Source organism: Sceloporus undulatus, chromosome 4 (assembly GCF_019175285.1).
Source record: "Sceloporus undulatus isolate JIND9_A2432 ecotype Alabama chromosome 4, SceUnd_v1.1, whole genome shotgun sequence".
Taxonomy (NCBI): domain Eukaryota; kingdom Metazoa; phylum Chordata; class Lepidosauria; order Squamata; family Phrynosomatidae; genus Sceloporus; species Sceloporus undulatus.
In genome coordinates, this window is record NC_056525.1 from 250,651,753 (window position 1) to 250,678,359 (window position 26,607).

General features: G+C 49.8%; 1 protein-coding gene across 1 annotated transcript in view; it reads right to left on the bottom strand.

Moving 5' to 3' along the window:
• The window catches only part of WDR97 (WD repeat domain 97), a 45,577-nt gene that overhangs the window by 13,575 nt on the left and 5,395 nt on the right, over nucleotides 1–26,607 (bottom strand). Inside the window, exons 4-23 of the mRNA XM_042464494.1 lie at nucleotides 25,619–25,740; nucleotides 22,764–23,418; nucleotides 21,426–21,574; nucleotides 19,327–19,563; nucleotides 19,102–19,192; nucleotides 16,172–16,304; nucleotides 15,807–15,934; nucleotides 15,308–15,383; nucleotides 15,059–15,214; nucleotides 14,039–14,185; nucleotides 12,812–12,907; nucleotides 12,509–12,703; nucleotides 10,894–10,989; nucleotides 8,801–8,980; nucleotides 7,268–7,441; nucleotides 6,190–6,303; nucleotides 3,453–3,566; nucleotides 1,910–2,110; nucleotides 962–1,083; nucleotides 316–475 (exon numbers count right to left, since the gene is read on the bottom strand). Of these exons, the coding sequence (XP_042320428.1) occupies nucleotides 316–475; nucleotides 962–1,083; nucleotides 1,910–2,110; nucleotides 3,453–3,566; nucleotides 6,190–6,303; nucleotides 7,268–7,441; nucleotides 8,801–8,980; nucleotides 10,894–10,989; nucleotides 12,509–12,703; nucleotides 12,812–12,907; nucleotides 14,039–14,185; nucleotides 15,059–15,214; nucleotides 15,308–15,383; nucleotides 15,807–15,934; nucleotides 16,172–16,304; nucleotides 19,102–19,192; nucleotides 19,327–19,563; nucleotides 21,426–21,574; nucleotides 22,764–23,418; nucleotides 25,619–25,740 (3,346 nt within the window). The remainder of the gene's footprint in view (nucleotides 1–315; nucleotides 476–961; nucleotides 1,084–1,909; nucleotides 2,111–3,452; nucleotides 3,567–6,189; nucleotides 6,304–7,267; nucleotides 7,442–8,800; nucleotides 8,981–10,893; nucleotides 10,990–12,508; nucleotides 12,704–12,811; nucleotides 12,908–14,038; nucleotides 14,186–15,058; nucleotides 15,215–15,307; nucleotides 15,384–15,806; nucleotides 15,935–16,171; nucleotides 16,305–19,101; nucleotides 19,193–19,326; nucleotides 19,564–21,425; nucleotides 21,575–22,763; nucleotides 23,419–25,618; nucleotides 25,741–26,607) is intronic.

A 26,607-nucleotide genomic window follows, 5' to 3' on the forward strand; every position in this document is an offset into this window, starting at 1 on the left:
TCATGACTGCTGTTTTCCCACACAGCCATCTCTGCTCTGCAGGCCAGAACCTATGGTCCAGATATGTCAGAAGCAAATGGAAACTGTGCTTTGAATGCCTCCATGATAACCCTGGGAATACTGGGAAGCCCAGGACTGTGTTAGTACAAGGGCCCCATACTGGAGAAGGGGGCAATGAAGAGACAATGGATTGTGTAATTTAGCCTCTTGCTTTCTTTCCTGGCAGGCATTTAGCCTGGGGCCTGAGGCTCGTCCTGCACCTGCTCCCACCCCAAACGCCTCCGGAGTCATGGGAAGATTGCATGAAAGAGGGACCTTGAGCTCCTGCATCCACTTCCCCAGCCACTGGCTGCTCATCCTCCGCGCCACGTCTTTGCCATCGTCCTCCTTCACAGGCCAGGACTCCAGTTCATTGTAGAAGTAGTTGTGGGGGTCTTGCACCCCTGCGTCCTGGATCAGGTCCTTCACAGCCACCCTGGAAGACAAGGAGGCAGGCTGGGAATGTGGGGATGCACAGGAGCAGAGGGAGGCCTGGCAGCACTCTTGGCGATGGGACGATGCGGGGCTTTGGCTGCAATGACAACTGCAGCCACCCTGAGGGAAGCATCCCAGGATGGTCTGGCATTTCTGTGAAAACCATCTCCTCTGGCTCCCCTTTTCACCTGAAGGTGCAATAGTGTGACCTGCTGCGGGTCTATGGAGGAGAAAGCTGGCCCTGGCGTCTGCCGCAGTTGCCCAGCTCAGCTTAGACAGCCTGGACCTCATCTTCTTACTTTCTCACAAATGAACCCCCCTCTCCCTGCCAACCAGCATCTTTTGGGGCTCCCGTCCGACAGCGGAAGTGCTGGGAAGGGAGCTCAGGACACGACCCAAGGCCAGCTGCTCCCACAAGGCCAAGAGCGGTGGCTGCCGTCCGCTTCTGAGCAGCCCCTGGGTGCCCCAGGGAGCAGCCGCCCCTCACCTGTATTCCGGGGGAGAGATCACATAGTAGGCCATCAGCTCCACCATCAGCTCCTCCTGGTCCTTGTCGACATGCAGCAGCATCCGCAGGGCAGACAGGATGAACTTCCTCTGGTTCTGATCCTAGAATTTAATTGAAACTAATTGTAAAATGGTTTAACACTGATTACACACCCTGAGTATACCACTCAGCCACCCCAGGATTTAAATTGCTTGTTAATGAGAGTTTCCTGCCTCACCCTTTTGGTGCAGGTGACTTTCTTTCCCCCTGAAAATGTCCCTGGGCTTCATCACCACCCAGGAGATCAAGCCCAGTGCGGACAAGAAGGCCAGTTCTCCTTCTGAGTGGTTGCTCAGTGAAGGGCACCAGAAGCTTCATAGAATCATACAGTCACAGACTTGGAAGAGACCCCACGAAGGGCCATATAGTCCAAGCCCGTTCTGCCATGCATTCCTGACAGATGGCCATCCAGCCTCTGTTTAAAGACCTCCAAGGCGGGAGACTTCACCATAATCTCCAAGGAAGAAGTGTGTTCCTCTCTTGAACAGCCCTTACTCTCAGCAAGTTCCTCCTAATGTTGAGCTGGAATCTCTTTTCTTGCAGTTTGCATCCATTGCTCCATTGTGTCCTATTCTCTGGAGCAGCAGAAAACAAGCTTGCTCCCTCCTCAATGTGATATCACTTCCAATATTTAAACAGGCCTATCATATCACCTCTTAACCTTTCCTTCTCCAGGTTAAACATCCCCAGCAGCTCCCTATGGTGTTCAACCCACACCTGGGAGACTCAAGACTGAGGCTGGCTTCTGTCCCTCTCCCACATGGATGGACACAAACACACATGGACACAGGTGGCCTGGCTGAAGGTTGCCTGGACCAGATTTGCAAGAAACAGGGCGCAGACACATGTGTACACATGCACCCCAAACCCCGAGAGAGTGGCCCTCACCATCATGGCGGGTGCGTCCTCCTTCCTGTTCAGAACATAAATGACGGTTTTGTAGAGGATGTCCTTCATCTGATCCTTCAGCTTCTCCTTCAGCATCACAATGGCCCCCACCAGCTCCGTCTTGGTGCCATAGTCTGCGATAGCCAAGTTGCCCAGGAGTATGGTCAAGAACTCATTGATGCTCATCTCAGGAGGGAAGCCCTGGGGAAGCAGGAGAGAACGGAGGTATGAAGGGGGCGAGGGGGATCTGGCAAAGGGCATGCAAAGGCCCCTTTCCAGGGACCATGGTTCTCCGCCACTGAAGAAGGCACCACTGCCACCCAAAAGTGGGGACTGTGAGATGGTCCTGTAGCGGGATATGAGCCGGCGTGGGGCAGACCTCTCTCAGGGACCTTTCCTCCTTGTCAGCCTGGGTCTAGAACTGATCAAACCCCTGGAGTGAGTCCAGTGGTGTTAAAGGAGCATCCTGGGGTGCCATCATGCATCAAGATGGTTTTCACAGCAAAGCTGCATACAAAGAGAGTGCAAAAATGCCAGCAGCTGACTTGGCCCAAGTTACCCCAGGCTAATTCCAGCAGCTTTCATTTTCCACCTCTGCTACTATGGAATCCTGGGATTGGCAGTTTTTGTGTGGGATTTGGAATTCTCCATCAAGTACAGACTACAAATGCCAGGATTCCCTAGGACACAGCCATGGCAATGAAATCTGTGGCATCAAAATGCTGTGATTCTGTAGAAGCAAGACCAAAAACAAACCAAACTAATAGGCCCCAGTTACCTGTGAATAATAGGCTGCTCCTACAATTACAGAGTCTGTGCAAATAGCTGTTGTTTGCAGTCATTCACAATTCATGCTTATTGCAGTTTTATACTTGGGGATGTGCTAGAATTTGATTTGATATCACTGTTAGGGTTTTAGAACAACAGCAAGAACGACGTGGTTAATTTGACCCCATTTGTGTAAGTAATGTCTTCTTTTGTTTCATTGTTTCTGAGAATAGAAACAGCAAAATGCAGGCCTAACATCTAACATCTTCAGGGGTTTTTTGCCTCCTGCATGGTTTTTAATACCTTGCCTGAAGAGGAAGAGGCCAGTGGAGCTTTGAAAGCGTGCAACAGGTATATTGTGCATTTTGGTTGGCCAATAAAGGGATTGCTGTTTGGTGGGTTTTTGATGTTATTAGACCTGTTGTTTTTGTCTGGAATGGTTTTAAACTGTTAACGTTGCTTGCGCTGCATGCTACCTTGAGATCTCATGATCTCAAGAAACACTGACTGTACAAACCCAATATCGGGTTTAAATGCACTCGAGAAGGAGTTGTTTATGGTTAGTGAAATAACCCTATTGTAGGGTGTATTCGACCCTGAGGTTTCTTTTAGCAAAGGATTCGTTTTTTAAAATTTGCTGTCACACAGACTTTTGTGGACTCTTGTCGTTGCGTTTCCCCCCATTCCTGGCCTCCTTTGCAGTGCCCTCCGGAGCCCAGTCCTCCTTGTTTTTCAGGCTGCTGCAGGGGGAAAGCCCAGGCTTCCTTCCTCTCACCTCCGGGAAAAGTGCCTTGAACCACTCCTTCTCCAGAAACGGCGAGATAAAGAATGGTGGCTCTTCTGGATATTGGGATTCGTCCAGCTGAGTCAGGAAAACCGCAGGCGGGCTCTGAAAGAAAAGCGAAGGGAAGGCATATGGGGATGACAGCGTAGGGGGACGATGACGAGGCCAAGGATGAAGGATGAGAAAGAGCTTGAGGGAGATTTTTACCAGGGCCCCTTATAGAATTATAGGGTTAGAAGGGACCCTCAGCGGCCATTGAGTCTAGAATGCAGGAATCCAAAGCCATGATCAAACATGGGTCTAAAAAGTCCCAACAGAGATGGGTTCGCCACCTTGGCAGACAATTTTTACGTTCAGGAGGTTCTTCCTAATGTTTAGAGGATTCTCCTTTCTTTACATCTAGGACCCATTAGTGCCCCTTTTACCCTCCAGAGCACCAGAAAACAAGCCCACATCACCTTCCACATGATGACAGCTCTTCAGATACTTAAAATCTGATTATCGTATCACTTCTCCATGTCTGTGGGACTAATCCATGCCTCCTCACAACAAGGCAGATTTTTATCAGACCCCATTTTTGGGCAAAGTCCAGGAGTGTTGGTGGCCTCTGGATGAAACGGATTATCTGGACCCATTTCAATCTGGCTTCAGGACTGCTTTTGGGACGGAGACAGCTTTGGTCACCTTGGTGGGTGACCTACGCAGGGAGCTGGACAGGGCAAGGGTGGCCTTGTTGGTCCTGCAGGGCCACTTGGTGGCTTTAGATACCACTGACCATGGTATCCCTCTAGGCCGCCTTGTTGGGATGGGACTTGAAGGCATTGTTTTACAGTGACTCCCTTCCTTCTCGGAAGGGTGAACCCAGAAGGTGGTGTTGGAGGCTTCCTGCTTGACCCCTGGCCGTTGGCCTGTGGAGTCCCACAGGGTTCAATTCTGTCCCCTATGCTATTTTAACACCTATATGAAACAGCTGGGAGAGGTTTGGGTTATGGGGCCATCAATTCGCGGATGACCTCCAATTCTCCTCCTCCTTCCCACTTCAACCCAAGGGGGCTGTCATGGTCCTAAACCAGTGTCTGTCATCAGTAATGGATTGGATGAGGGTAAAGAAATGGAAACTTAATTCAGACAAGACAGAGAGGCTCCTGGTCAGTCGGAGGACAGATCGGGGAATAGGGATCCAGCCAGTGTTAGATGGGGTCACACTCCCCCTGAAGACGCAGGTTTGCATTTTGGGGGTACTCTCGCACTCAGCTTTGAACCTGGAAGCCCAGGTTTCTGCAGTGACCAGGAGTGCTCTTGCACATTTAAAGCTTGTGTGCCAACTGTACCTATTCCTTGAGATGCCAGAGCTGGCCTCGGTGGTACATGCCTTGGTTACATCTCGTTTGGACTACTGTAACTTGTTCTACTTGGGGCTGCCTTTGAAGAGTGTTCAGAAACTTCAGCTGGTCCAAAGAGCTGCAGCAAGGCTGTTAACTGGGGTAGGTTATAGAGACCATGCAGCACACTGTTGAAACAGCTCCATTGGCTGCCAGTTTGTTTCTGGATACAATTCAAAATGCTGGTGATGACCTATAAAGCCCTCTATAGATCAGTTCCAGGCTATTTGGCAGACCCTATCTCCCTCTATGAGCCAGTCGGGGCCCCAAGACCCTCAGGAGAGGCCCTTCTTTCCATCCCACGGTCGGTGGGGATGCACGAGAAGAGGGCCTTTTCTGTGGGGCTGCCCCTGGGCTCTGGCCCTCCCTTAGCAGGGAATGGGCCAGAATGGCCTCCTCTTTGGGGTCCTTCAACCAGTTAAGACCTCTGTGTTCAGACAGGGCTTTTAAAACAGACATCTTTTAAAGAACATCCTGGGGGTGTTGTACTGTTTTAGTGTATGATTTTTAAGTGTGATATATATATATATATATATATATATTTAATTGCATTAGATTTTTAAACAAATGACCTGTTTTCATATGGTAATAGTTTAATTCTATTTTAATTGTCAGTTTTGTAAGTTTTTAATTCTACTGTGCTCTTAAACTGTAGCACTTTAGCACTTTAAATTTCTATATTGCTTCTTGGTGAAGTCAAGCAAGCAGTTCACAGCATTTTAGCCAATGGCCCCCAACAAGTTGGGGACTCATTTTACCGACCTGCGGAAGGATGGAAGGCTGAGTGGATCTTGGAGCCCTGCTTGGGATCGAACTCGCAACCTTCAGGCTGCAGGACTGGCATTTGGCCACTGAGCCACCGGGCTCTTTCCAGACTACAAACTGCTTTGAGTCCCATGTTTGGGGTTTTAATCAGAACTTGGGAGGGACAGTCTGAGCCTGTTTGGGGGAGAGGGTTTAGCACCCCGGGTGGCTCCTTTCAAGTTGAGATTTACACCCGAGAAGGTTGGCACCGAAGCCCCCTTGGCCCCAGGCCTTCCCTTTGGAGAGCCCCTTCCTCCGCCAACCAAGGGACAGTTGTGCAGTTACACACTGCCTTTTCATCCTTAGTGGGATTTCTTGCATGGAGCAACAGGGAACGGTACCTGTCAAATGGCAAACACCTTACCCCAAAGCGCCTCTTGTGAACCAGTCCATGATTCCATGGTGCCTAGAGATCTTAGAAGCAGTTCTCTTGGAAAGCCAGACGCATGGATCCCACATGCGACTCCTTGCCCCTGCCAGCGGCTGGCAAGAGAGGGACTGACCAACCCCTTCCCGCCTGCCCTGCAGTGTTGGCCCCTCACCTCTTTGGTGCTGATGGGCTTGGAGACACCCGCCGCTTCTGCTTCTCTCTGAGGCGACTTGTCCCGGGGAGGTGTGCCAACAGAGCTTCTACTCGAATGGCTCTCTGGATGCTCCTAGAAAACGCAGCCGGGAAGGGACAGTGCTTGCTCCTAACACAGCCCCTGCCTTCGGCCATTAACCCGCAGCCTCCACATGCCCCCAGTTTCCACCCATCTGTCCCCCCACTGCCACCGGTCGCCCAAGGCAAGACAACCGGGGACAACCCAAGGCATTTTGCTCTGGAAGAAGAGCTTCCAAAAACTAAGGCTGCCCCTTAGATCCAGACGCATAAGGATCTCAGGCAAAAAAGGGAGAAAAATGGAGATGACAAAGCAAAATCCTCCCCAAATATCTCCCTTTGCCCAGTTCTTTCAGAAATTACAAGAAGAATAAACAGAATAAGTATACAGTTGCTGCCTTTCCAGGGGATTGAAGAATCAGCTGCGTGAAGCGGCTGCCTCAGCCTGCTCTCTCTTCTGGAGCCTGGATTTCCACGGAGGTCACACGCACCAAAGGAGTTTGACCACTGGGTTAGGACACTGGGAAGCCAGGGTTTGAACCAGCACCACTCAGCCATGGAAACCCACTGGGCGGCCTTGGGCAAGGCACACTCTCTCAGCCTCAGAGGACCCCAATGGCAAAACCCCTCTGAACAAATCTCGCCAAGAAAACCCCATGATAGGTTCGCCTTGGGGTTGCCATAAGTCGGAAATGACTTGAGGGCACATAACAACAACAACACAAGCACACACTCACAACCTTTGGGAACCCCATGCCTGCCAAAGCTCTCACAGAGCTGCCCCATTGCTCTGACAGCTTTCAATCAGCCAAACCATCTATCAATCTATCAAAGCAAATCTTTAGTGTTCCCCACTAACAAGAGGGAAGATCCCACTTAGTTGGGGAGCGTCCCAGAGGCAGAGAACCCCTTTGCAAAGCAATAGTGATGCCTCCCAGGCACTGACTCATAACCCCAGTCCCTCTTGGCCGTCAGGAGCAGGAGAGGCCAGTCCTTGCCCCACGGCTGCTCTGCCTTACCTCCAGGGCCTCTGTGACTTTCACAATCGTCTCCTCCACCACTTCCTCCTTCCCCTCTTCTTCTTCCTTCTCCTTCACCTCCTCCACATCTTCCAGGCTGTGAAGCTGCTGGGAAACCACTGAATTTGGGATGAACCCTGAGGAGATCCTGGGCAGCGGCATACTGTGGTGGCTCTGTTGGGCGACAGAGAGGGGTCAGTGGACCGCGGCGCTCCTCTTGCCCCCCAGCTCCAGCCCCAGAGCAAAGGGGGAGGTCAGCTGCCAAGCCCTCTGGCCCTCTGGCTTCTTGCTAATTGAAGGACCCCCCACTCTCGGGAAAAAGAGGATGAGGAAAGCAGGCAGTTCATGGCGGGCCTCGTTCCCAGACTGGATGGCCCTTGGGCTCTCTTCCAACTCTATGATTCTACAATTCTACAAGTCTACTATACAGTGCACCCGCGTGCGCACCTGTAGCACATGCTGCCCCGAACGGATTCCCCATGTAAGGGGAGGGCCCACTGTACTAATCAATGCAGAGAAATAGAAGGCAACAACAAAAAAGGAAGAACAGGAGACCTCTTCCAGAAATCCAAAGGAAATTTAAACCAAGAATGGAGGTGCTCTACAAACCAGTAGAGAAGCACATTACATGACCAGTAGAAATAAAAAGGCACTGGAAACAGTACACAGAAGAACTATATAAAAGAGATGAAAGGCTGAACCTGGACCTGAACAGATTTATTCGAAGAAGAAGAACCATATGAAAGTCAACCTTCAATTTTAGAAAGTGAAGAGGAAGCTGCCCTCGGAGGAATAAATCACCAGGAATAGATGGCATACTAACAGCTGCTTCAAGCTTCAGAGACAGAACCTACTCCAGTTCTAACTAAAATCTGTAAACAAATATGGAAGCCAAAAGCAATGGCCAATGGATTAGAAATGCTCAATATATATTTCAGTCCCCAAGAAAGGGGTCACCAAGGATGCGATCATTACCAAATCATTCCATTAATTTCCCATGTAGGAAAATCGTGCTCAAAATTCTACAACGAAGACTTTTACCACAATCGGAGAGGGAAATACCAGACGTCTTCCATGAAAGGAAGAGGCACTAGGGATCATATTGCAAGCACATATTAGATAATAGAGCACATCGAAGAACTGCAAAAGAAAATCAGCCTGTGCTTTATAGATAATAGCAAACCCTTTGATTATATTGATCATGAAAAATTATGTATCTCTCTTAAAGAAACACCTTGCCAATAAAAAAAAAAAAGGTCCCCCTGCTACTCTTACCAAAAAAAAATCTCATAAAATGTGGGCTAGACCATGTGACCGTTAGGTGGATTTGTAATTGGCTGACTGACCGAACTCAAAGGGTGCTCAGCCATGGCTCCTCTTCTTCATCCTGGAGAGAAGTGGCCAGTGGGGACCCAGTTTGCTTGGATGAAGAAGTAGAGGGCCTGCTTACCTGGCCCATTCCCACCTCCCATAGCCCTGGGGAGGGAAGAGCGTCCCCGATGTGCCCCTGGCCCCATAGCATTGAACCCAAACCTTCACGCCTGACAGCTGGCTCCTCCTCTCCTGGCTGGAGCTCTGTATTTCTGGGAAAAACCCCTTGACGATCTCGGAGGAGTGGCTCTGGAGGCGCAAAGGGGAGCGGCTGCCACTGCTCACGGGGGACTCCCTGCTCCGGGTCAACGGGGTCCGGGATGGCTCCTTGAAGGCGATGCTCTAGGGACAGAGGCAATGTGGAGGCCATGGTTAGAACCCACACGCTTGGCTCTCTTGTGCTTCCTTCTAGCATCCCACCCAAGGCTCCAAAACGCCAGCTGGCCAAATATGCGCCCACGCCCCTCCAAAAGAGAGAGCCGGCCTATTCCCTGGCAGCCTCAGTTTGTTGCTGCTGTGGCTTCCTTTTCTGTGGCAGCTGCCACCAAACAGGACATTTTAATTTTAATGGCGACAGCCATGCTGGTCTGTTTCAGATTGGAAAAGAAAGCAGGGAAGTGGGAAGAATAAATCTAGCAGCAGCTTTGAAAGATACAAAGTCAAAGGCTTTCACAGCTGGCATCCATAGTTTTTTGTGGGTTTTTTGGGTTATGTGACCATGTTCTGGAAGAGTTTATTCCTGTCGTTTCGCAAGCAGCATCTGTGGCTGGCAGCTTCAGAGAACCAAGGCGTGGAAGAGAGTGGGGTGTCTATATACTGTGGGTTGAGAGGAAGCGGTTTACATATTGATCTGTGTATTGTTCTCTGAAGATGTCAAAGCCGCCGATGCAGGCAAAACATCAGGAATAAACTCTTCTAGAACATGACCCCAGAGCCTGAAAAACCCACAGAAACCTTGGAAATAGTTTTATTTAAAGAAATCGGCACCAAAGGCGCTACTAGACTTTGTATTCCAAACCAGGTTCATGTATTTTCCAACCCATTCCCTTCCTGGATTTTGAATTGATTTCTTTTTAATCATGGTTGTCAATTTATCCATTTCTCTTAGTTCCCACACCTTCTGTAACCATTTGCTGTGAGGAGTTTATCACACGAGAGGCTAAGTGCCTGAATCCCGTGCAAAAAGGGGATTTAAATCCAGGGGAAACCCCACAATAGCAGCAGGATCCTTTTCACACTCATGAGAGGCAAGGAGCGCAAACGTGAAAACAAGCCGCTCAGAAAGTGGACACAATCGGCCATTTTTTACTTTCCCGAAAGTAAAAAGCAGCTGATTTTGTACACTTTCTCTGCGGCTTATTTTCGCGTCCATGCTCCATGCCCACAATGTCATGTGAAAACGATCCTGCTTTTGTGGGATTTCCCTGTTTTAAATCCCGTTTCTGCATGGGAAAAACCCCGTGTGATAAACTTCTATGAAAGAGGCTTCATGTCGTGTGGAAACACCACCGAAGGAAGAATGGCTAATAACAATGGAAGAGGTGATGAATATGGACATACCAACAGCTTTAATTCAGGATAAACCAATAAGATCAGAGACTGTTAAATGGTTACCAGAAGCAAAAATCGGAAAGTTTAGTAAGTGTCAAAATACAAGATAAGATATTATATTCAGGAGCATCAAGTGAAAAGGTTAGAGAATAAACGTCATTAATAAACCAATATGAATAGAAGTCCCAAATATGCAGATGATAAAAGAGAGATCTCAAATGAAGGAACATGAAGCATGGTTAAAGCAGCCCTGAAGGAAGTAATGATAAGTACTTAGCATCAGGAACCCTTTGGTTTAAACAGGGTACAAAGAGGAACTGCTTAGATGGTGAGTTCCTGCATGGCACTTTGGGGCTGGGCTGGATCAGGGCCCTTGGGGTCTCTGCCAACTCTACGATTCTATGACTTATGTTTCATTTCCATTCTGATTCAACATGCTCTGTAACTGAAAAGTGAGATCTTTATAGATGTACGGTTCATGTTTTTTAAATGTCTTTTTTAAAAGAAAAAATGTTTAATAAAGATGACTTTAAAAAGAAAGAAAGAGGCTCCATGTTACAAACACAAAATCTGGGCAAGGCATCTTTGCTGGGGTGAGGAGATTTCCCCATAGGGACCCCATAGGGACCCTCTTCATCCGGCAAGGAAGGCCACCATCCTCCGGGTCCAGTGGAGAGTTGTGTGTGTGTGGCTGGCAGCGTTACCTTCCCACTCTTCGTGGCAGGAGTTGGGGCCAAGGATCCCTCCGAAACTGGAAGCGCCGTGTCCGACTCCTTGATTGCCAGCAAACTTTTTGTAAACTGGGGAGAACAAGGCAGAGAAACCGGAGTGAGGGACCGCTCTCAGGACTTTTCCACACAGAGACCTATGTGCTTCGATCCTGAAAATGGTTAAAAGTGTTGGCATCCCGGAAAAGCCAGCAAATTCGCTAATGATTATCACACACAGAGCACAACAAGGGGTTAAAATCACATGACTTAGACAAGAAAGTGGGTTGAAAGAGACTTTGGGTTTCAGACAGATGAGGACAAAACCCGTTGCTAGCTTGGAAATGACATTTTAGTGGCCTTTGGGCCTGATTCCCACTACCTTTTAAACTGGATCACAAATCACTTTGAATCGGTTCAAATGACCCTGGTTCCCACTTGAATCAATTCGCTGAAGCGATTCGGAGAGGGAGGCCAATGCGCTAGACCCATTTAACCTGTGTCTTTTTGATGCTGATGCTTTCCGTGTCTTTTTGGATAAATTGATTCTGCACAAGTGTGAACCAGAAGTGGATCAGAATCAGTTAAAATTTGCTCTTTGGTGGGCTGGAGCGGGTCCATTTTGAACCAATTCATTCGTGAATGTGAACCACAAGTGGATCATTTTATAGGGAAAAAATGCAATCAGGGCAAATGTAGTGTGAACCATGCTCTGCTGTCGGATCAATTTGGAATGCAAACCCCTTTTTTTGTAAGTGGGGATGAGGCCCAGGTTTTGTAAGTGGGATGAGGGCAGCTTTGGTTTCTGCCCCAGGCAATCGTTCTGGTCAGTAAAAAGGGGCTGGTTCTTCTTCAGTGCTGCTGGGTGCAAAGGGCTCTCAAATAAAATGTGGGGAGGGAGACAGCAGAATTTTAAAGCATTTGGGGCTGGGATCTATCTTAAAGGGCCTCATGGATGGAGCAGGGGCAGCTGGATGCTTTAAACAGATTGTCTACATTCATGCCATGGGCTGGGGCCACATGGAGCGTGCCCTTGACTTTTGGCTCAGCGCCTGTTGGTCCTGCCCCAGACTCTTCCAGGTATGGAGGGCACATCATACTGGCATGTGAGACTCCTCAGTACAGGACCTGAGGCATCGGGCCTGGCCTCCTGCATCTTTGTGGCAGCACAGAAAGGCAGAGCGGTGCCTGGGGTCCCAGAGAGTTGCCCCGACACCGTTCCCACACGCCCTGCAAAGTGTTACAGAGCTGCTGCCGGTCAGAGAAGACCAGCTGGGCTCGAGGAACCAAACCATACAGGGTCTTGGGTCGGAGCCTGGACTGCTTGGTCCCTCAAGCCCAGCTGTTCCCGGGATGAGGTGGGCCCAAGCTCTAGGCTGGAAGTGAGGAAAGTGTGGCCCACAAGCCACATCTGGCCCCGAAGGTCATCTTAGGGCCCCAGGACCTTCAACGGGGGGCAATGTAGCCCCTTAGCCCAAAGAACTATCTACCTGTTCTGTACAAATCTAATGGTTCATCTGAGAGGGGAGGGCATTTGCTTTCTGCTCAGGGGCCCCTTTCACCCAACAAAGCACTACCAACCCTCTTTCTCTTCTAGACCCCAGAATCTCACCTTCTCCCTGGGAGGCCTGTCCCTCCTTTCCTTGGTGTCCTTGGGAGCATGCAAGAGGCTTCGGGTAGCAGTGGCCAGCACCCCCAGGGACGTTTTCTGCACTTGAGAGGGCGATGGGATCTCCATGGGGGGACTCCGGGGCGGCAGCAAGATGGGTCTCTCTTTGTCAAACATTTCCTTTATCATGACGTCCACCTGGGGAAAACAACAGCCACTTTGTGAGTCTCCCCAGCTGCTCCCACAAGTGAACGCAATGGTCTCCTCCACCCCAGATCACCAGGGTGGGCATTTCCAGGCACTCACCAGGTCGATCTTTATCCCCTGGGCATCTCTGCTTTCGGAGACGGAGAGAGGTACGGTGGAAGACGGGGTTTGTGAGACACCCTCAGAGCTCTCATCCTGGAAGGGAGAAGATCTGGTGAAAGATCTCTTTGCAAGGCTGGCCAGAGGAGCTTGCAAGGCAAGATGGTGCCAGGAAGGCAGTGAGCAAAGGGAGTCATTTGGAAGCCAAACCCCAGGAGAAGCAGCATAAGGAGCTGGGTTTGTTTAATTCGGAGAAAATGGAAGGGTGACATGATAGCCATCTGGAAATATTGGAAGGGATGTCATGTAGACAAAAAAGTGGACTTGGTTTCTGCTGTTTCAGGTACCAGACCGTGAACCAACAGATTCAAATTGTAAGGAAAGAGCTGCCACCTAAACATTAGGAAGAAATTCTTGACCATTTGAACTGTGTGTCAGTGGAGCTCACAGCCTCAGAAGGTGGCAAACGCTCCGTCTTTGAGGGTCTTTAAACAGAGGTTGGAAGGACATCTTTCAGGAGTGCTTTAATTGTGGATTTCTGCAAGGTAGGGCTTGGACTTGGTGGCCTTTGGGATCCCTTCCAACTCTATGATTCAATGATTCTAGTCAGATGTCACCTTGACTTAGAAGTAGTAAGCAGAAGAGAAGGTTAAGAGGTGACATGATAGCCGTGTTTAAATATTTGAAGGGATGGCATATTGAGGATGGAGCAAGCTTGTTTTCTGCTGCTCCAGGACACAGAGCAATGGATGCAAACTAAAGAAAAAGATATTCCAATTTAAAACTTGGAAGACTGTATTTATTGCAAAAGCCGCACAATAGTGGAACAGACTGCCTTGGGGACGATGGATTCTCCTTCCTTGGAGAGTCTTAAACAGAGTCTGGATGGCCATCTGTCACAGGGAGGGCTTAGATTGGACCCAGTGGCCCTTGGGGTCTTGTCCAGTTCTAGTACATGTTGAAAGGACCTTGGGATTCTTGGTGATTATAAGTTGGAGATGACCTAGTAGGGACAAGCTCACCCTCCGCACTGTGGGGTTCAACCCCCCCACCACCACCCTGGGTTTCAGGTAGAAGCCATGATGCCTTCCTTGCCCAGAGGTATTGTGGGAGGCATGGAGGGCTGATGGGGGGCACAAGGAACCTCCCTGTGGCTTAGACCATGACACACAAGGTATGAAAAGGCCGCCAAGAGGCTTGTGGGATGGAGGTGGAATTTGGTGATACCTGGTCAGCTGCCTTCAGAACGGTGGGGCGGGTGAAGGCCCCCAGAAACGTGTTTGGCCTGTTGGCCCTGTAGAACTCAGCAATGGAGCCAGCGTGGCGCATGGCTTCCAGCACCTCATCGGCACTGAAGGTGTCTTCCGCAGGGATCTGTGGGGGAAGAAATCGGGGCCGGGGGGAAAGCGGGAAACACAAGAAAGGTTTTCTGTTACTGCAAGGTTCAGTCCCAGTTTTGCCACCCATGAAACCCCCTAGGTGACTCCTCAAACCCACAACAAGGTCCACCAAGGAGACCATTCTCCCAACCCTGGTTGTATTCCAAGGCTCCCATATTTCCCTGCCTGACTCGCCCTTCTTGAGATAGGGCTGGACACGCTGTTGTTCCATCACCTCCTGATATTGATGGGATTGTAAACCCTTCTGCTGATTTTCCGATTTTTCACCTGAAACCCAGCCAGAACAACCTGAAATTAGCGGCAAAGGCAGCGGTTTACTCTTCTTGTCCCCTTGACCCCACCTCCCACTAAAAAGCCCATCAAGATTGACGTAAAATGGCAGCCAGTGTGCCCAAAATATGATGATGTGGCCCATGGTGCAGCTGGGAGACAATAATAGGCCCTCGCTTTCTCGGCAGTTGCCCATCCCTGGCATTAAAGGCAAGTGTGGATCCTATCAGTGTCAGGAGATGATGAAACAAAGCAACAGAGACTTGGAAATATGGGAGCCCCCTAATAGGACCAGAGTTGGTCAGAATGACCTCTTAGGGTAGCCTCCTCCTTGGTGGATCCTGTTTTAGTTGGGGAGAGGGTGGTCACTGTCCTCCTCCCCACCCCCTGGAGGGACCCGTTCTATGGCTTGGTAAAGCAAAGGTGGTTCAGTGGCCCAGAAGGAAGCCTTGGTGGGAATAAATGCATGTGTTTCCCCAAAGGCCAAGGCAAAAACCAGAGACGCTTTCTGGAAGGTTGTTGTTCTTGTGTATGTGTGTGACAGCACTGACACTGGTCACCTTCTGCTTCGCCTTACCTCCACTTTAAGCGGCTCCTTGTGGAAGATGCACAGGTATTGCTCGAAGGCCTCCTCCTTCATCTCCTTGGTTAAGCGCACTTTCTTGGCCGAGCTCAACTTCCCGCTCTGGAGGAGCTGCAGGTCATGGTTCCTGGCGGCCACCAAGGAAGAGCCCTGCAGGGCGGTCCAGCATTCAGACCCCTCTGCCACCACCTTCTTCTCCACCCAAATGGCCCCACTTCCTCCTCCACATTGAGCAGCACTTACCCGCCTCCTGGACATGGTCTCCCTGACTACCTTTGGCTCTTGCAAGGCAGCCCGGTGAGCTCCCGGCAAGGGGGACCTGTGGGGACAGATACGGACATGGAACCATTGAATCATGGAGTTGGAAGAGACCCCAAGGGCCATCCAGTCCAACTCCCTTCTGCCATGCAGGAACCCTCCATCAAAGCATCCATGACAGATGGCCATCCAGGAAGGAGACTCAGCCAAAATCTCCAAGGAAGGAGTGTGTTCCACTGTTGAACAGCTCTTACTATCAGGAAGTTCTTCCTAATGTTGAGCTGGAATCTCTTTTCCTGGAGCTTGCATCCATTGCTCCATTGTGTCCTATTGACTGGAGCAGCAGAAAACAAGCTTGTTTCATCCTCTGCATGACATCCCTTCAAATACTTTAACAGGGCTATCGCATCACCTCTCTCTATGTTCGATTCTGTGATTCTATGGAGGGAGGTTCACAGCCTACACATAATGACTATGACCTTACTCAGACTCCTCCAGAGGCGGCTCCTGCATCAGCCGCCGGGCGTTCTCCTTCACAAGAGCCGTGAAGCAGGCATCGCTGAGGGGGAGAGGAGTGTTCTGGAGGGGCTCCAGGAACTTTGCGCACAGCAGCTGCAAGAGAAGGATTGGCCTGGATCCATAAGAGCTGACCACCAGACCCAACATTCATGTGTGCGCCCAGAGGAATGAACTCCCAGCGGCATGGGGCACCCCTCCCCAGTTCCCCAAACAGGTTGGGACCTTGCCTTTGGGTGGGCCATAACTGGCTATAGCAGTTGGACCCTTTGCACATTTGTTATGTGCCCCATCCCAAGTGCCAGCAGAAAACACACACACACAGAGTCCTACCTTCATCTTGTAGTAGTTGGGCAAGTACTTGCTGTGGTGGATGAGGTAGAGGTGCCGCTCAATGCCAACCAGCAAATCCCCCCAATGGTTGGCAAAGGCCAGACATTCTGGGATGGTGTTCAGCTTCAGGTGCCTGCAACAGGGAAGGACAGGGGGGCTCTGAAGTCCAGAGGACACAGGGAAGACCCTCGCAGACAAATGTCACACTAAAATGCATGCATAAACCACTTCAAACTGCATAAAACCCTTCCAGTTTTGATGAACAAATGAGCTACCATAGGTGAGCATGCTTTGGTAGCCTGAAAGAGGCGTGTAAATAGAAAGAGGGGTTTATAACACAAGGAAAGGTCGACACAGGCATGGTTCCCCACCCCTTTTTTGATACTGAGGGTCCTTGCCACTTGGCAGGTCATTCTGGGTTCTGTCTAGGGTCACCTCTTGGATCATCTTCTGGTCACCCAATTTATGATAGTGGTCAGTCCAGGTCAACACCAAGACTCCACCTTGGACCCCTTTCTGGGAGAAAGGCAGTATAACAATGAAATAATGAAATAATAAAACACAGTTGGCCCACCCCAACCGCAGGATTGCTATCCACAGATTGGAGCATCTGCAGATGGCCCTGTCCACTGTCCCGAGAGGTGGCCTGGGTGTGCAGTGCGCCGCCATTGAAATCAATGGAACCTAAGGTCCCACGGTTTCTGGCATATATGGGGGAGGTCTGGAATGGAAACCCAATGGGTACAAAGGGCCAACTGGTATTTCAAGTAGTGGTCCCAATGCAGGGTCATCCAGGGCATTAGGGACAACTTCGCAGCTGCTTTTCACATGACGCTGCACTCAATCAGGACAGACTCCAGATAGAAAGGGAGGTGAATCAGGAAATAAGCAAATTTGCAAAACTACCGTACTGTATTTACATTTCCATTTTCCTTGCAAATTCACTCTCACCTTCCAATTTTTCCCGTGAGAAAAAGTCCTTAGACCACTGGGGCCAAAATGGCAAAGCCTGCACCTGAGCATTGGCTGGTGAATTCTGGGTTGGGACTCAGTGCCAGAGAAACGCAAGTCTCCCCATGGAAAGAGAAAATGGGCTTCGCTCCAGGCTGGCTGGCTGTTTGGGGATCCCACAGTTGCTTCAGGGGCAAGTGTCTCATTTGCCAAGATGGAATAATCCTTGTGGCAAAAATGATGCTTTTACAATGCTCTCCCAGAACTAAAGTCATGTGGAGGAAGAAAAGAAAGTCTTTTTGTTTGCCTGCCGAGTTTGTTTAATAATGAGATAAGACTCATAGATTTCAACAATAACAACGAATGCCTGCAGGCCGCTTTCTCTGACGCCTTAGATCAAAGGACCTTATCACACTGAGGTTATTGGAGCTAAGATCAGAGGTGAAGTGCGCTGGTCGAATGCCCGAATTGATGTTATACGTGGCTTTTATCACACCTGGTTGCCCTTCATTGCCCTTCCGAATCGAGGGGGAATCGAATCCAAGGCAGTCCGTGATGCGGATTCAGGGAAAGCGGAGGGGTGCAAATTGTATTTCCACACCGGTGCATACCATGCGGATTCAACGATTCGAATTGGGACCTTGCGCATGCTCAGCGGGGTCCTGAAGGCATCCTGAACCTTTGCACTTCTGGGGAGAAGAAGGGAGCCTGGCTCCACTTTCACCGATGACAGCTGTACCTTTCTTCCTCCCTTCTATTTCCCATCCCTGGCAGCCAATTCAGGGTCCCTCTGTGTCAGAGCCCCTTCCATTTCAGCCACATCTAAATCTATTCTCCTGTCTTCTCCTCTCTACATCTCTCCTTCCCTTGTAGCAGTTGCCTTCTCTTAGGTTGCATCCACACTGGGGAAATAATCTAGTGTAACTCCGTTTAACTATTCTGGCTCCTCTTGGAATTCTGGGAACTGTCCTGAGAAATGAGTCTTCTCTGCCGAGGGCTCTGGTGCCTCAGCAAACTAATACTTAAATATTATTATTATATTTTATTAATGTTTTTGAAATAGATTTTAAGGAAATGAAACATGAGGCTGGAGGGAGATGGAACTCCCAGATTCCACAGCCTCGAGCCAAGGACCCCACAACAACTCCAACTCACATAGATAAAATTAATTTTTAAAATAAAATAATAATAATAATAATAATAATAATTTATGTTTTAGTTTGCTGAAGCCCCAGGCTCTCTGGCAGTGAAGGCTCAGGACACTGCAGTTCCCAGATTCCATGCACTGAGCCAGGATGTAAAAACTGCAGTTAAACTGGATTATCTCCCCAGTGTGGCGCAACAGAGAAGCAACTGCTACAAGGGACACACACAGCTGCACACATCACTACCACCACAACAAAGATTTGTAGTTTGGTGAGAAAACAGAGCGCTCTGTCAGGAGGACAGATGTGATGAGGATGAATGGTGGGGGCTCTGAGATGGAGGATCCCTTTGGGGATGTGTGTGTGTGTGGCGAGAAGAGAGAGGAGAGAGAGAGGAGAGAGAGATGGGCAGGCTGCTCCGCAAGAAGAAGTTGCAGCGAGGAAGGAGAGGGAGCAGAGACAGAGCTCCAATGGAGCCCCGGTTGCCCTGAAACTGGAAGGACATGGGGCAATTGCAGCAGGGCATCATGGGAGCTTGCAACCCAGGGGTCTTGCCATGGTGTTCAGGAGCACCGGCAGATTGGAATTCCACACCAGACACTCTGCAGTGAGTTCGAACTGACCATCATGCAAATCCCATCAATCCACTTATTTAGCGCACTGCCAAAATGAGGAGCCAGGACTAGTTCTGGCTCAAAAAACCCAGTGTGATAAGGTCCAAAGACAGGGAGAAATGTGCTCCCTGGGAACCATTTCCTTTTTTGGGAGGAGAGGGGATTTGTCCCCAGCGTCCCTCCAGAATTGGTCCCCGATGTCTGCTGCCCTGGCTCTTACCGCAGCAGCTGGTTTTTCATGTCCCAGACCTTCACGGATCCGTCCCGGCTGGCCGAGGCAAAGAGCTTCAGGTTGGGGCAGCAGCAGAGGCCTGTCAAAAGGAGCAGAGTCTCTTGGGTGCCCAGCAGCCCTTCTGCCCAGCCTCAGTCTGCCCCTTGGCACCGGGTGATGCTCAGGGGCCTGTCGTACCCTCCCCACATATACACACACTGCCCCAGAGCCCACCAGTGATGTCGTCCTGGGCATCATCTTCGGGACTGTGCTCGGAGCGGCTCTGCTCCATCAGGTTGTAGTAGACAATGCGGTAGGTGACGGTCTCCGGGTCCTGGAAGGCCACTGCCAGCGTTGGGCCCAGGGAGCACATGTGCCAGGCCGGAGCGATGCAGGAGAAGCTCAGGAGGGGCAGCAGGCACTCGTCCGCGTAGGGGAAGAGGCGCCACATCTTCACCGTCAGGTCGCCACCTGTCCGTGGGGCAAAGGCAGAAGTGTGGGTGGGGAATCAGCATCAAGCAGACGACACTGGGTCCAAATCTCACCCACCACTTCCCCTTGGCCATTCCACTCCATTTAGTGGCCCTTGGGGACATACACTTGCAAGTGCTGGTGGCACTGTTGTGTTGGCTCCTTTCTGCATACTGCTGGTGTGCAGTGACAAAAACAAACAAGGCCCAAACAGAGGGGCCAACGTTCAGCACTGTCAGAGATGCTTGACCTCAACAGTAGCTCACAAACAGCAGAGTGCAGAAGCACAACACAGTGTGCAGTATCTGGCAACCAGGCACTGACCCACCTGAAATAAGGCACAGACACGGTTGACTTCTTCCAAAGTCCTTGGAGGCTTTTATCTTCCAGTTGCAATATGTACAACAAAAGCTCAGGCATATACAGTTGGCCCTCCTTATCCACAGATTTTTTTATCCATGGATTCAAGCATCCACAGCTTGAAAACATTTTTAAAAAGTATAAATTCCAAATAGCAAACCTTCATTTTCCATTTTGTCTAAGGGACACCATTTTGTTCTGCCATTATATTTAACTGGACTTGAGCCTCCATGGATTTTGTTATCCACGGGGGATCCTGGAACCAAACCCCAGCGGATAACAAGGGCCCACTGTACTGTCTGTTATAATTACAATCCACACAATACCAAACCAACACACCAACTCCTTTCTCCAACCCACAGCTGCTCTGGGTCTCAGCGTCCTTATTTACATGACCAATTACAAAGGACTGGCACCTGGAGTTTCCCCCATTTACAGCCATAGCATTATTTTTATATTGGGACATTTAACGCAACATGTTGTTCTTCTGACTGAGTGAGATTCATTTTCCTCCTTGACTGCAGTATTTTGCAGAAGCACAGAGCTGGAAGGGGCCACAAGGACCATCTATTCTACCCCAAGATGTTCTACTAGATGGTTCATTAAGCCAGAATGGAAAGCAGCCATATCCAACTCTCACCAGCCACGTTTTAGTAACGTTTGTGTGTGAGTCCGTTCACAGCCACCCTTCCTTGGTTTTCTTGCATCAAGAGGCCCATTTGCCACCAGGTGCATGTCTCTCATCCATTCATTTGCTTCTGGTTCTGAATCTGTCCCTTGTCCCTGAGATGGACAGTGGAAGCAGCAGCATTGAGGCACATGGACAAGGGCCAGACTCAGCACCGCAAGCAAAGGAAAGGATGAGAGACACTCTGTGAGCGACAAATGGGGTCCCTTGTTGGGCCGAGGGATGGGGCAGCTGGGCCAAGACCAGGGCAAAATGGGAGGGGGGCTGGGTATACACTTGTCCCCTGGTGCCAACCCTGTTCAGGCAGGCAAAACAAGCCTGCCTGTCATCCCCAGGGCTACTGCTGGAGCACTTTCCCTTGAAAACTTTCCTAGGCTTTAAACAGCGACTTTTAAATTATTTTTTCTGACCTGAGATCAGGCAGAAGAATTGCCACAGCTTGGCATGGAAGGTGATAGAAGCTGTGGAGTGGGTTAGGGGTCGGCAGTTCCCCCCTCCACTGCCAGAGATGGAAAGAAGAAAAGCCCCCACCAGGGAAGACCCTCTTTGTAGCCCCACTGCCCCTTCCTTTCCCCGCCATGAGCCCCTGACCCTCCTCAGCCTCTGACCTCCCCTCAGCCCACCCCACTCCCCAGCCCCCTATTCTCTAAACCCTCCTTCTGTTTTGGGGGTGTAAAAGGGGAAAGCATCAAGGGAACGAGGGCATTTTGCTGCTTGAGAGTTTCCCTGTGTTCTCCAGAGGTGCCCTTTTCCCCTGCGTGAGGCCAGTCTTGCCAGCTGCCCCTTGGCCTCCAGGTGCCCAGGTAAGACTCACCACCCGAGATGACGCAGGTCTGCGCAGGGTATTCAGCCAGAGCTGTGACCGGTTTGGGGCTGTGAGCTTCCACCTGGTACTGGATTCGACCCGAAAACCATTCCACCACGCTGAGAAGTCCATCTTTGTGCCCCATGATGGGCAGGAACCTGGCAGAGAGAGTCAAGCCTATGAGAAAAAGTGGGTCACAGTAGGAAAACATCAGCAAGTGGGGAAAGGACTGAGACAGACAAGTGGGGCACGTTCAGCAATCCCACCACATCTGACCCAAAGTCTGGAGGAGCCACAAAGCCCTGATAATTATTAAATTATGAAATAAATAATTTGATCACTACTGAGATCCAACATTGAAGAGACAGAGCATAACTTTACACTCCCAGGGTCAAGTGGTGGCTGTGCAACGTTGCCTCATTTGGAAACTGTGACACTGCACAGGCAAACTATAGCCAAATGCATCTCAGGAAGTAGACTAAAGTCTATGAAAGCTCATGCTGATAATTTATTTCTTTCAACTAGTCTCAAAGATGCTACCTCTCTACATACTGAACATGCAGCTCAACCACAGCGCATCATTCAGCTGTTGTGACTGTCACTGTCACTAGCTGTTTGTGGACGATAGACAGTGAAGAGAATCAGCTCATTTGAAACATGGTGCTGGAGGCGAGGTCTACATATAGTATACTGTGGATTGCCAAAAAGACAAATAAATGGGTCCTAGAGCCAACCAAGCCTGAACTTCCACTGGAAGCGAAGACGACGAAATTGAGTCTGTCATACTTTGGACATAACATGAAATGACATGATGATGATGCTCAGTAAAGTAGAAGGCAGTAGAAGAAGAGAGACTGCAATGGAGATGGATAGAGAAGGAAGGCATGGTTGACATAGAATCAACTCATTTGAATGTTGATGCTGGAAGAGAATTCCACAAATATTCTGCATTCCTAAAAGGACAAATAATTGAGTCCAAGAGCAAATCAAGTCTGGACTCTCGCTAGAGGTCAAGATGACTAAACTGAGGCCATTGCACTTTGGGCATATCATGAGAAGACTCCCTAGAAAAGACATGCTTGGTGAGGTAGAGAGCATTAGGAAAAGGGGAAGGCTGCATTACAGGGGATGGTCTCCAGCTAGAGGCCATGGCGGCTGACCTGAGCCTAAAAGAACGGAGCGGGGCCTCTCAGGTTTGCCATAAAGTCAACTTAATGGCAAGCAGCAACAACAAAAAACTGTCATTGGATATCACTATAACTATAAAGCTAGATACAAGACCGTATGCAAGGAGGCCGCAGGAACAACAAGAGGTGGGCTGTTGGCTGCCCAGCTGGTGCCTTTTACCTGTTCTTGTCCTGACGGTGGAGGGGGAGCTTCTGCCACTGCTTGCGGTAGCTCTTGTCCTCCTTGACCTGAAGCCATGTGGCGTAGGCACCCTCAGGGTCCACGATGTGGCTGTAGAGCAGGAGGCAGCAGGGCTTTGGCCCCTGGCTGGCAATGTTCTTCCTCACGGCCACGGGGTCGGCGGCCACATTGAGGCGCATCAGGTTGCCCTGTTCCGTCAGCACAAAGAGGGTCTCCCGGGGCAAGCAGTAGGCAGCCTCCTGGACCCGGCTGGGCGGCTCCAAGGTGAAGGTGGAGAGGAGCAGGCCGCTCTGGACGTCCACCAAGCGCACGGAGGAGTCCCGGCAGACGCAGAGGGCGCGGACGGGGAAGTCCCCCACGGCCTCCAGGTTGACGCAGCTGAGGCGCTTGAGGGGGGACCCCAGCGGCGTGTAAAGAGAATAGAGCTGGTTGATCTTCCAGATGTTGAGGAGGGAGCCGGAGAGGGAGACGACCCGCGAGGCGGTCTTAGTTTCGAGGGCCTCCACAGGCTCCAGGGCATGGACCTGGTCCACCTGGTCGATGGTGTCCAGGTTCCAGGTGCGGATGGTTCCGTCTTGGGAGGCCGAAAAGATGAGGGGCCGCTCGGGGTAGATGGTCACGGCAATGACCGGAGCTGGTGATATGGCAAAGAGAGACGGATGGCATCAGGTCAAAGAAGAAGAAGAGCAAGTCATGGTCAAAAGGGTCAGGGAGAGCAGCGCACCAGCACCACTGCTGCCCCCAAGGACTCCCAGTTCCTCCCCAACATTTAGGGTGGGATGTGTTGGGGGCTGTTGTGGTGTCTCTGACTGTGATGCCAGATCTCCAGGCCTGATCTGCCTTCTTCTTCTTTGTCTTCCATTTTCAGGACAAAGGAAAGGAATTTCAGGGCAAGAAAACAAAAGGTGTGTGTCTCTATAACCCTCACTTCTAAGATTTGGTGTTTTTTATTTGAGCAGCAGATGAGAAGCATCACACTTAATGACATCTCCATGGGCTGCCCCTTTTCACATCATCCCCTGTGCCAGCCCCAGCCAGGCCCCACCGCATGTGACGCACAAAGGCTTTCCCTGGGTCTCTGGTTTTAAGGATATGTTTTTAATTTACGTTTTAATATTAATAATATATTTTTAAATTGTAATCAACGTTTTTACTTCCCTCTTTTTAAATTATTGCAACGCGCCTTGAATCCCATTTTAGGAGAAAGGCAGGGTATAAATCCTTGAACTAAATCCTCAGACTGTTTGCTCTCAGGGCTACTTTCCAGAACCCCATCGGGATTGGTCTTGTTTTCTCTTTTAATATTTTTATTGTTATGCTCCTATTCTAAACATGAATTACTATTCTCTTTCACACCCTAAACATATATCACTTACATAAAACATAACTCATAAAACAAGATATGCACAACTCTGAATATTTCTGATATCTCTCTTCCCCCCTTTTCCTGCCCTTTTCTTTTCTCTTTTCCTTTTTTACTTCTTCATTCTCGATAAACAACGTTCTTATTGAACAATAATATAACAAATAGCATTCTAGGGAATATTTTATTACTTCTCTTTTCTATAAATCCCTTTTCTTGACTCACTCTGTTATTTTTGAGTCCAACATTTTTCTTCCTGTACATTATTTCTTTTTATCTCCTCCTTGTGTTATTATTACTCAATGACCATCAATTTATTTTCCACCAGATGCTTTTCTCTCACTTGTTTTTTTATTCTGTCAGTCCTGTTTCTCTCCATCTTTGTGAGAGATACCCAGCTAGAGCTGACCATCTTCATTTGCTGAGGGGATTTCGGGGTGGCCATTAACTCTAAAAATGGGGCCTTCGCAAAGGACAAGCGGTGCAGTATCTCCCTTCAGGGCACTTGGAGGGGGTTTAATGGGTTAAGTGTCTTGGTGGCATCTAATTTGAAAGTCTTCAACAATGACGCAAGCCTGGAATCTAGCGTCTGTGTGTTTCTGTGTGTGAGAGCCTCCTTCGGAGAACCCATGAGACAAATCACCGCAGAATCACAGACTCCTAGAGCTGGAAGAGACCCCCCAAAGGGCCCTGATCCAGTCCAGCCCCTTTATTCTGCCATGCAGGAACTCACAATCAAAGCATCCCCATTTGATGGCCATCCAGCATCTACTTAAAAACCTCCAAAGAAGAAGACTCCACCAATCTCCATTGAGGCAGCTGAACAGCTCCTACCATCACAAAGGTCTTCCTAATGCTGAGGTGGAATCTTTTTTCCTCCCGTTTGCATCCATTGCCCCGTATCCTATTCTCTGGAGCAGCAGAAAACAAGCTTGCTCCCTCCTCAACCTGACAAGCCTTGAAATACTTAAACAGGGCTATCATCATATCACCCCTTAACCTTCTCTTCTCCAGGCTAAACATCCCCAGCTCCCCAAGTCTCTCCTGAGGGCTTCATGGTTTCCAGACCCTTCACCAGGTGGCCATCAGCCAGGGTGAAAGAAGGTGGAAACATCCTTATGCCTCAAATGGCCAGGAATTAAAGGCCAGCCAGTCGCTCAACAGGGACAGCATCCTCACTGGGGCTTTTTCATCCTGAGAGAAACCTAACTGCTCGTGCTTCTGCCCATCACATGGCTATTCTGTAGGGGGAAAGAGGGCTGTGGGGCCCCTGGCTGCAGCTTAAGGGCTCAGGGTACCCAGTTACATTTGGTCTTTTCCTGCTGGGAAGCAGGAGCATAGCAAAAGGCCCGAAAGGTGGGAAGTGGGGCGGGAAGAAGGGGTCCTCCTTGTTCTCTGTCTGCAGTCATCAATGCTCCAGGGCATTCTTTGTGGCCCTCCTCCCCTTCCTCCTCCTCCTCCTCTTCCTCACCAGTGTGGCCCACGAAGACTGTCTGGATGTGCCAGTTCTCATCCCAGACCTTGATGGTGGTGTCCCGGGAGGCGGTTACGACGCACCCGACCACGTCGCAGTAGGTGATATCTGTGATGGCCCTGGGGGAGAAGCAGAGAAGCCCTCAGAAGAGCCCAGTAGAAGCAAAGTAGAGATCTGTTTAATGTCAGAAAGGGAGCCAGTTCCCACGGATGGCAATGGTCTCTATTAATCTCCACAGAAATGGGAAGATTGCTGCTGCAGTAGCAAAAGAGGAAAGTAGCGCTTCAAATGGATTTATTCCATTAAAGAAGCCATGGCTGCTGCCCAGCGTTTCCAAGAGCCCAGCAGGACAACCGATGACCGGGGCTCTTCCAGGACTCTCACTCAGCAGCTCCCCAGGAGCTAAAGCTGATCTGAGCTGTTGGCACATAACACCAACAGGAAAGCAAATCAAGCCCAAACTCTCCCTAGAAGTCAGCATTATGAAACTGGGGCTGTTTTACTTTGGACGCATCGTAAGACAACATGACTCTAGAAAAGAAGATAATGCTGGTTAAGTGGAAGGCAGCAGGAAAAGAGGAAAACCACCTTACATCTGGCTGGACTTCATCATGGAAGACTTGAGAGCCGGGGTAGAAACTGTACCAGACTGTGCTGGACTGCAACTCCTAGCATCCTTATACCGGATAGCAACATCTGGATTCTTCCCACCCCTGTTTCAAGGGATTTTTACAGAATAATATGCACTTTCTCTGCCTCACAAGGGAAACAGGCCTTTGATGTTGTTGCATTTGTTATCTAAGTTGGCTTTGGTGCATGGCAGCCTTCTGGATGAGAGAATTCATCCATGCACCAAAGCCAACTTGATGCCATGTAACAAATACAACAATGAAGGCCGGTTTACCTTGAGTGGGAACCCATCATCCAGAGGTCCTGCAAAGCCAGGGCAGCAGTCCATCCACCTGTAACGGAGTCTCCCTCTTTTC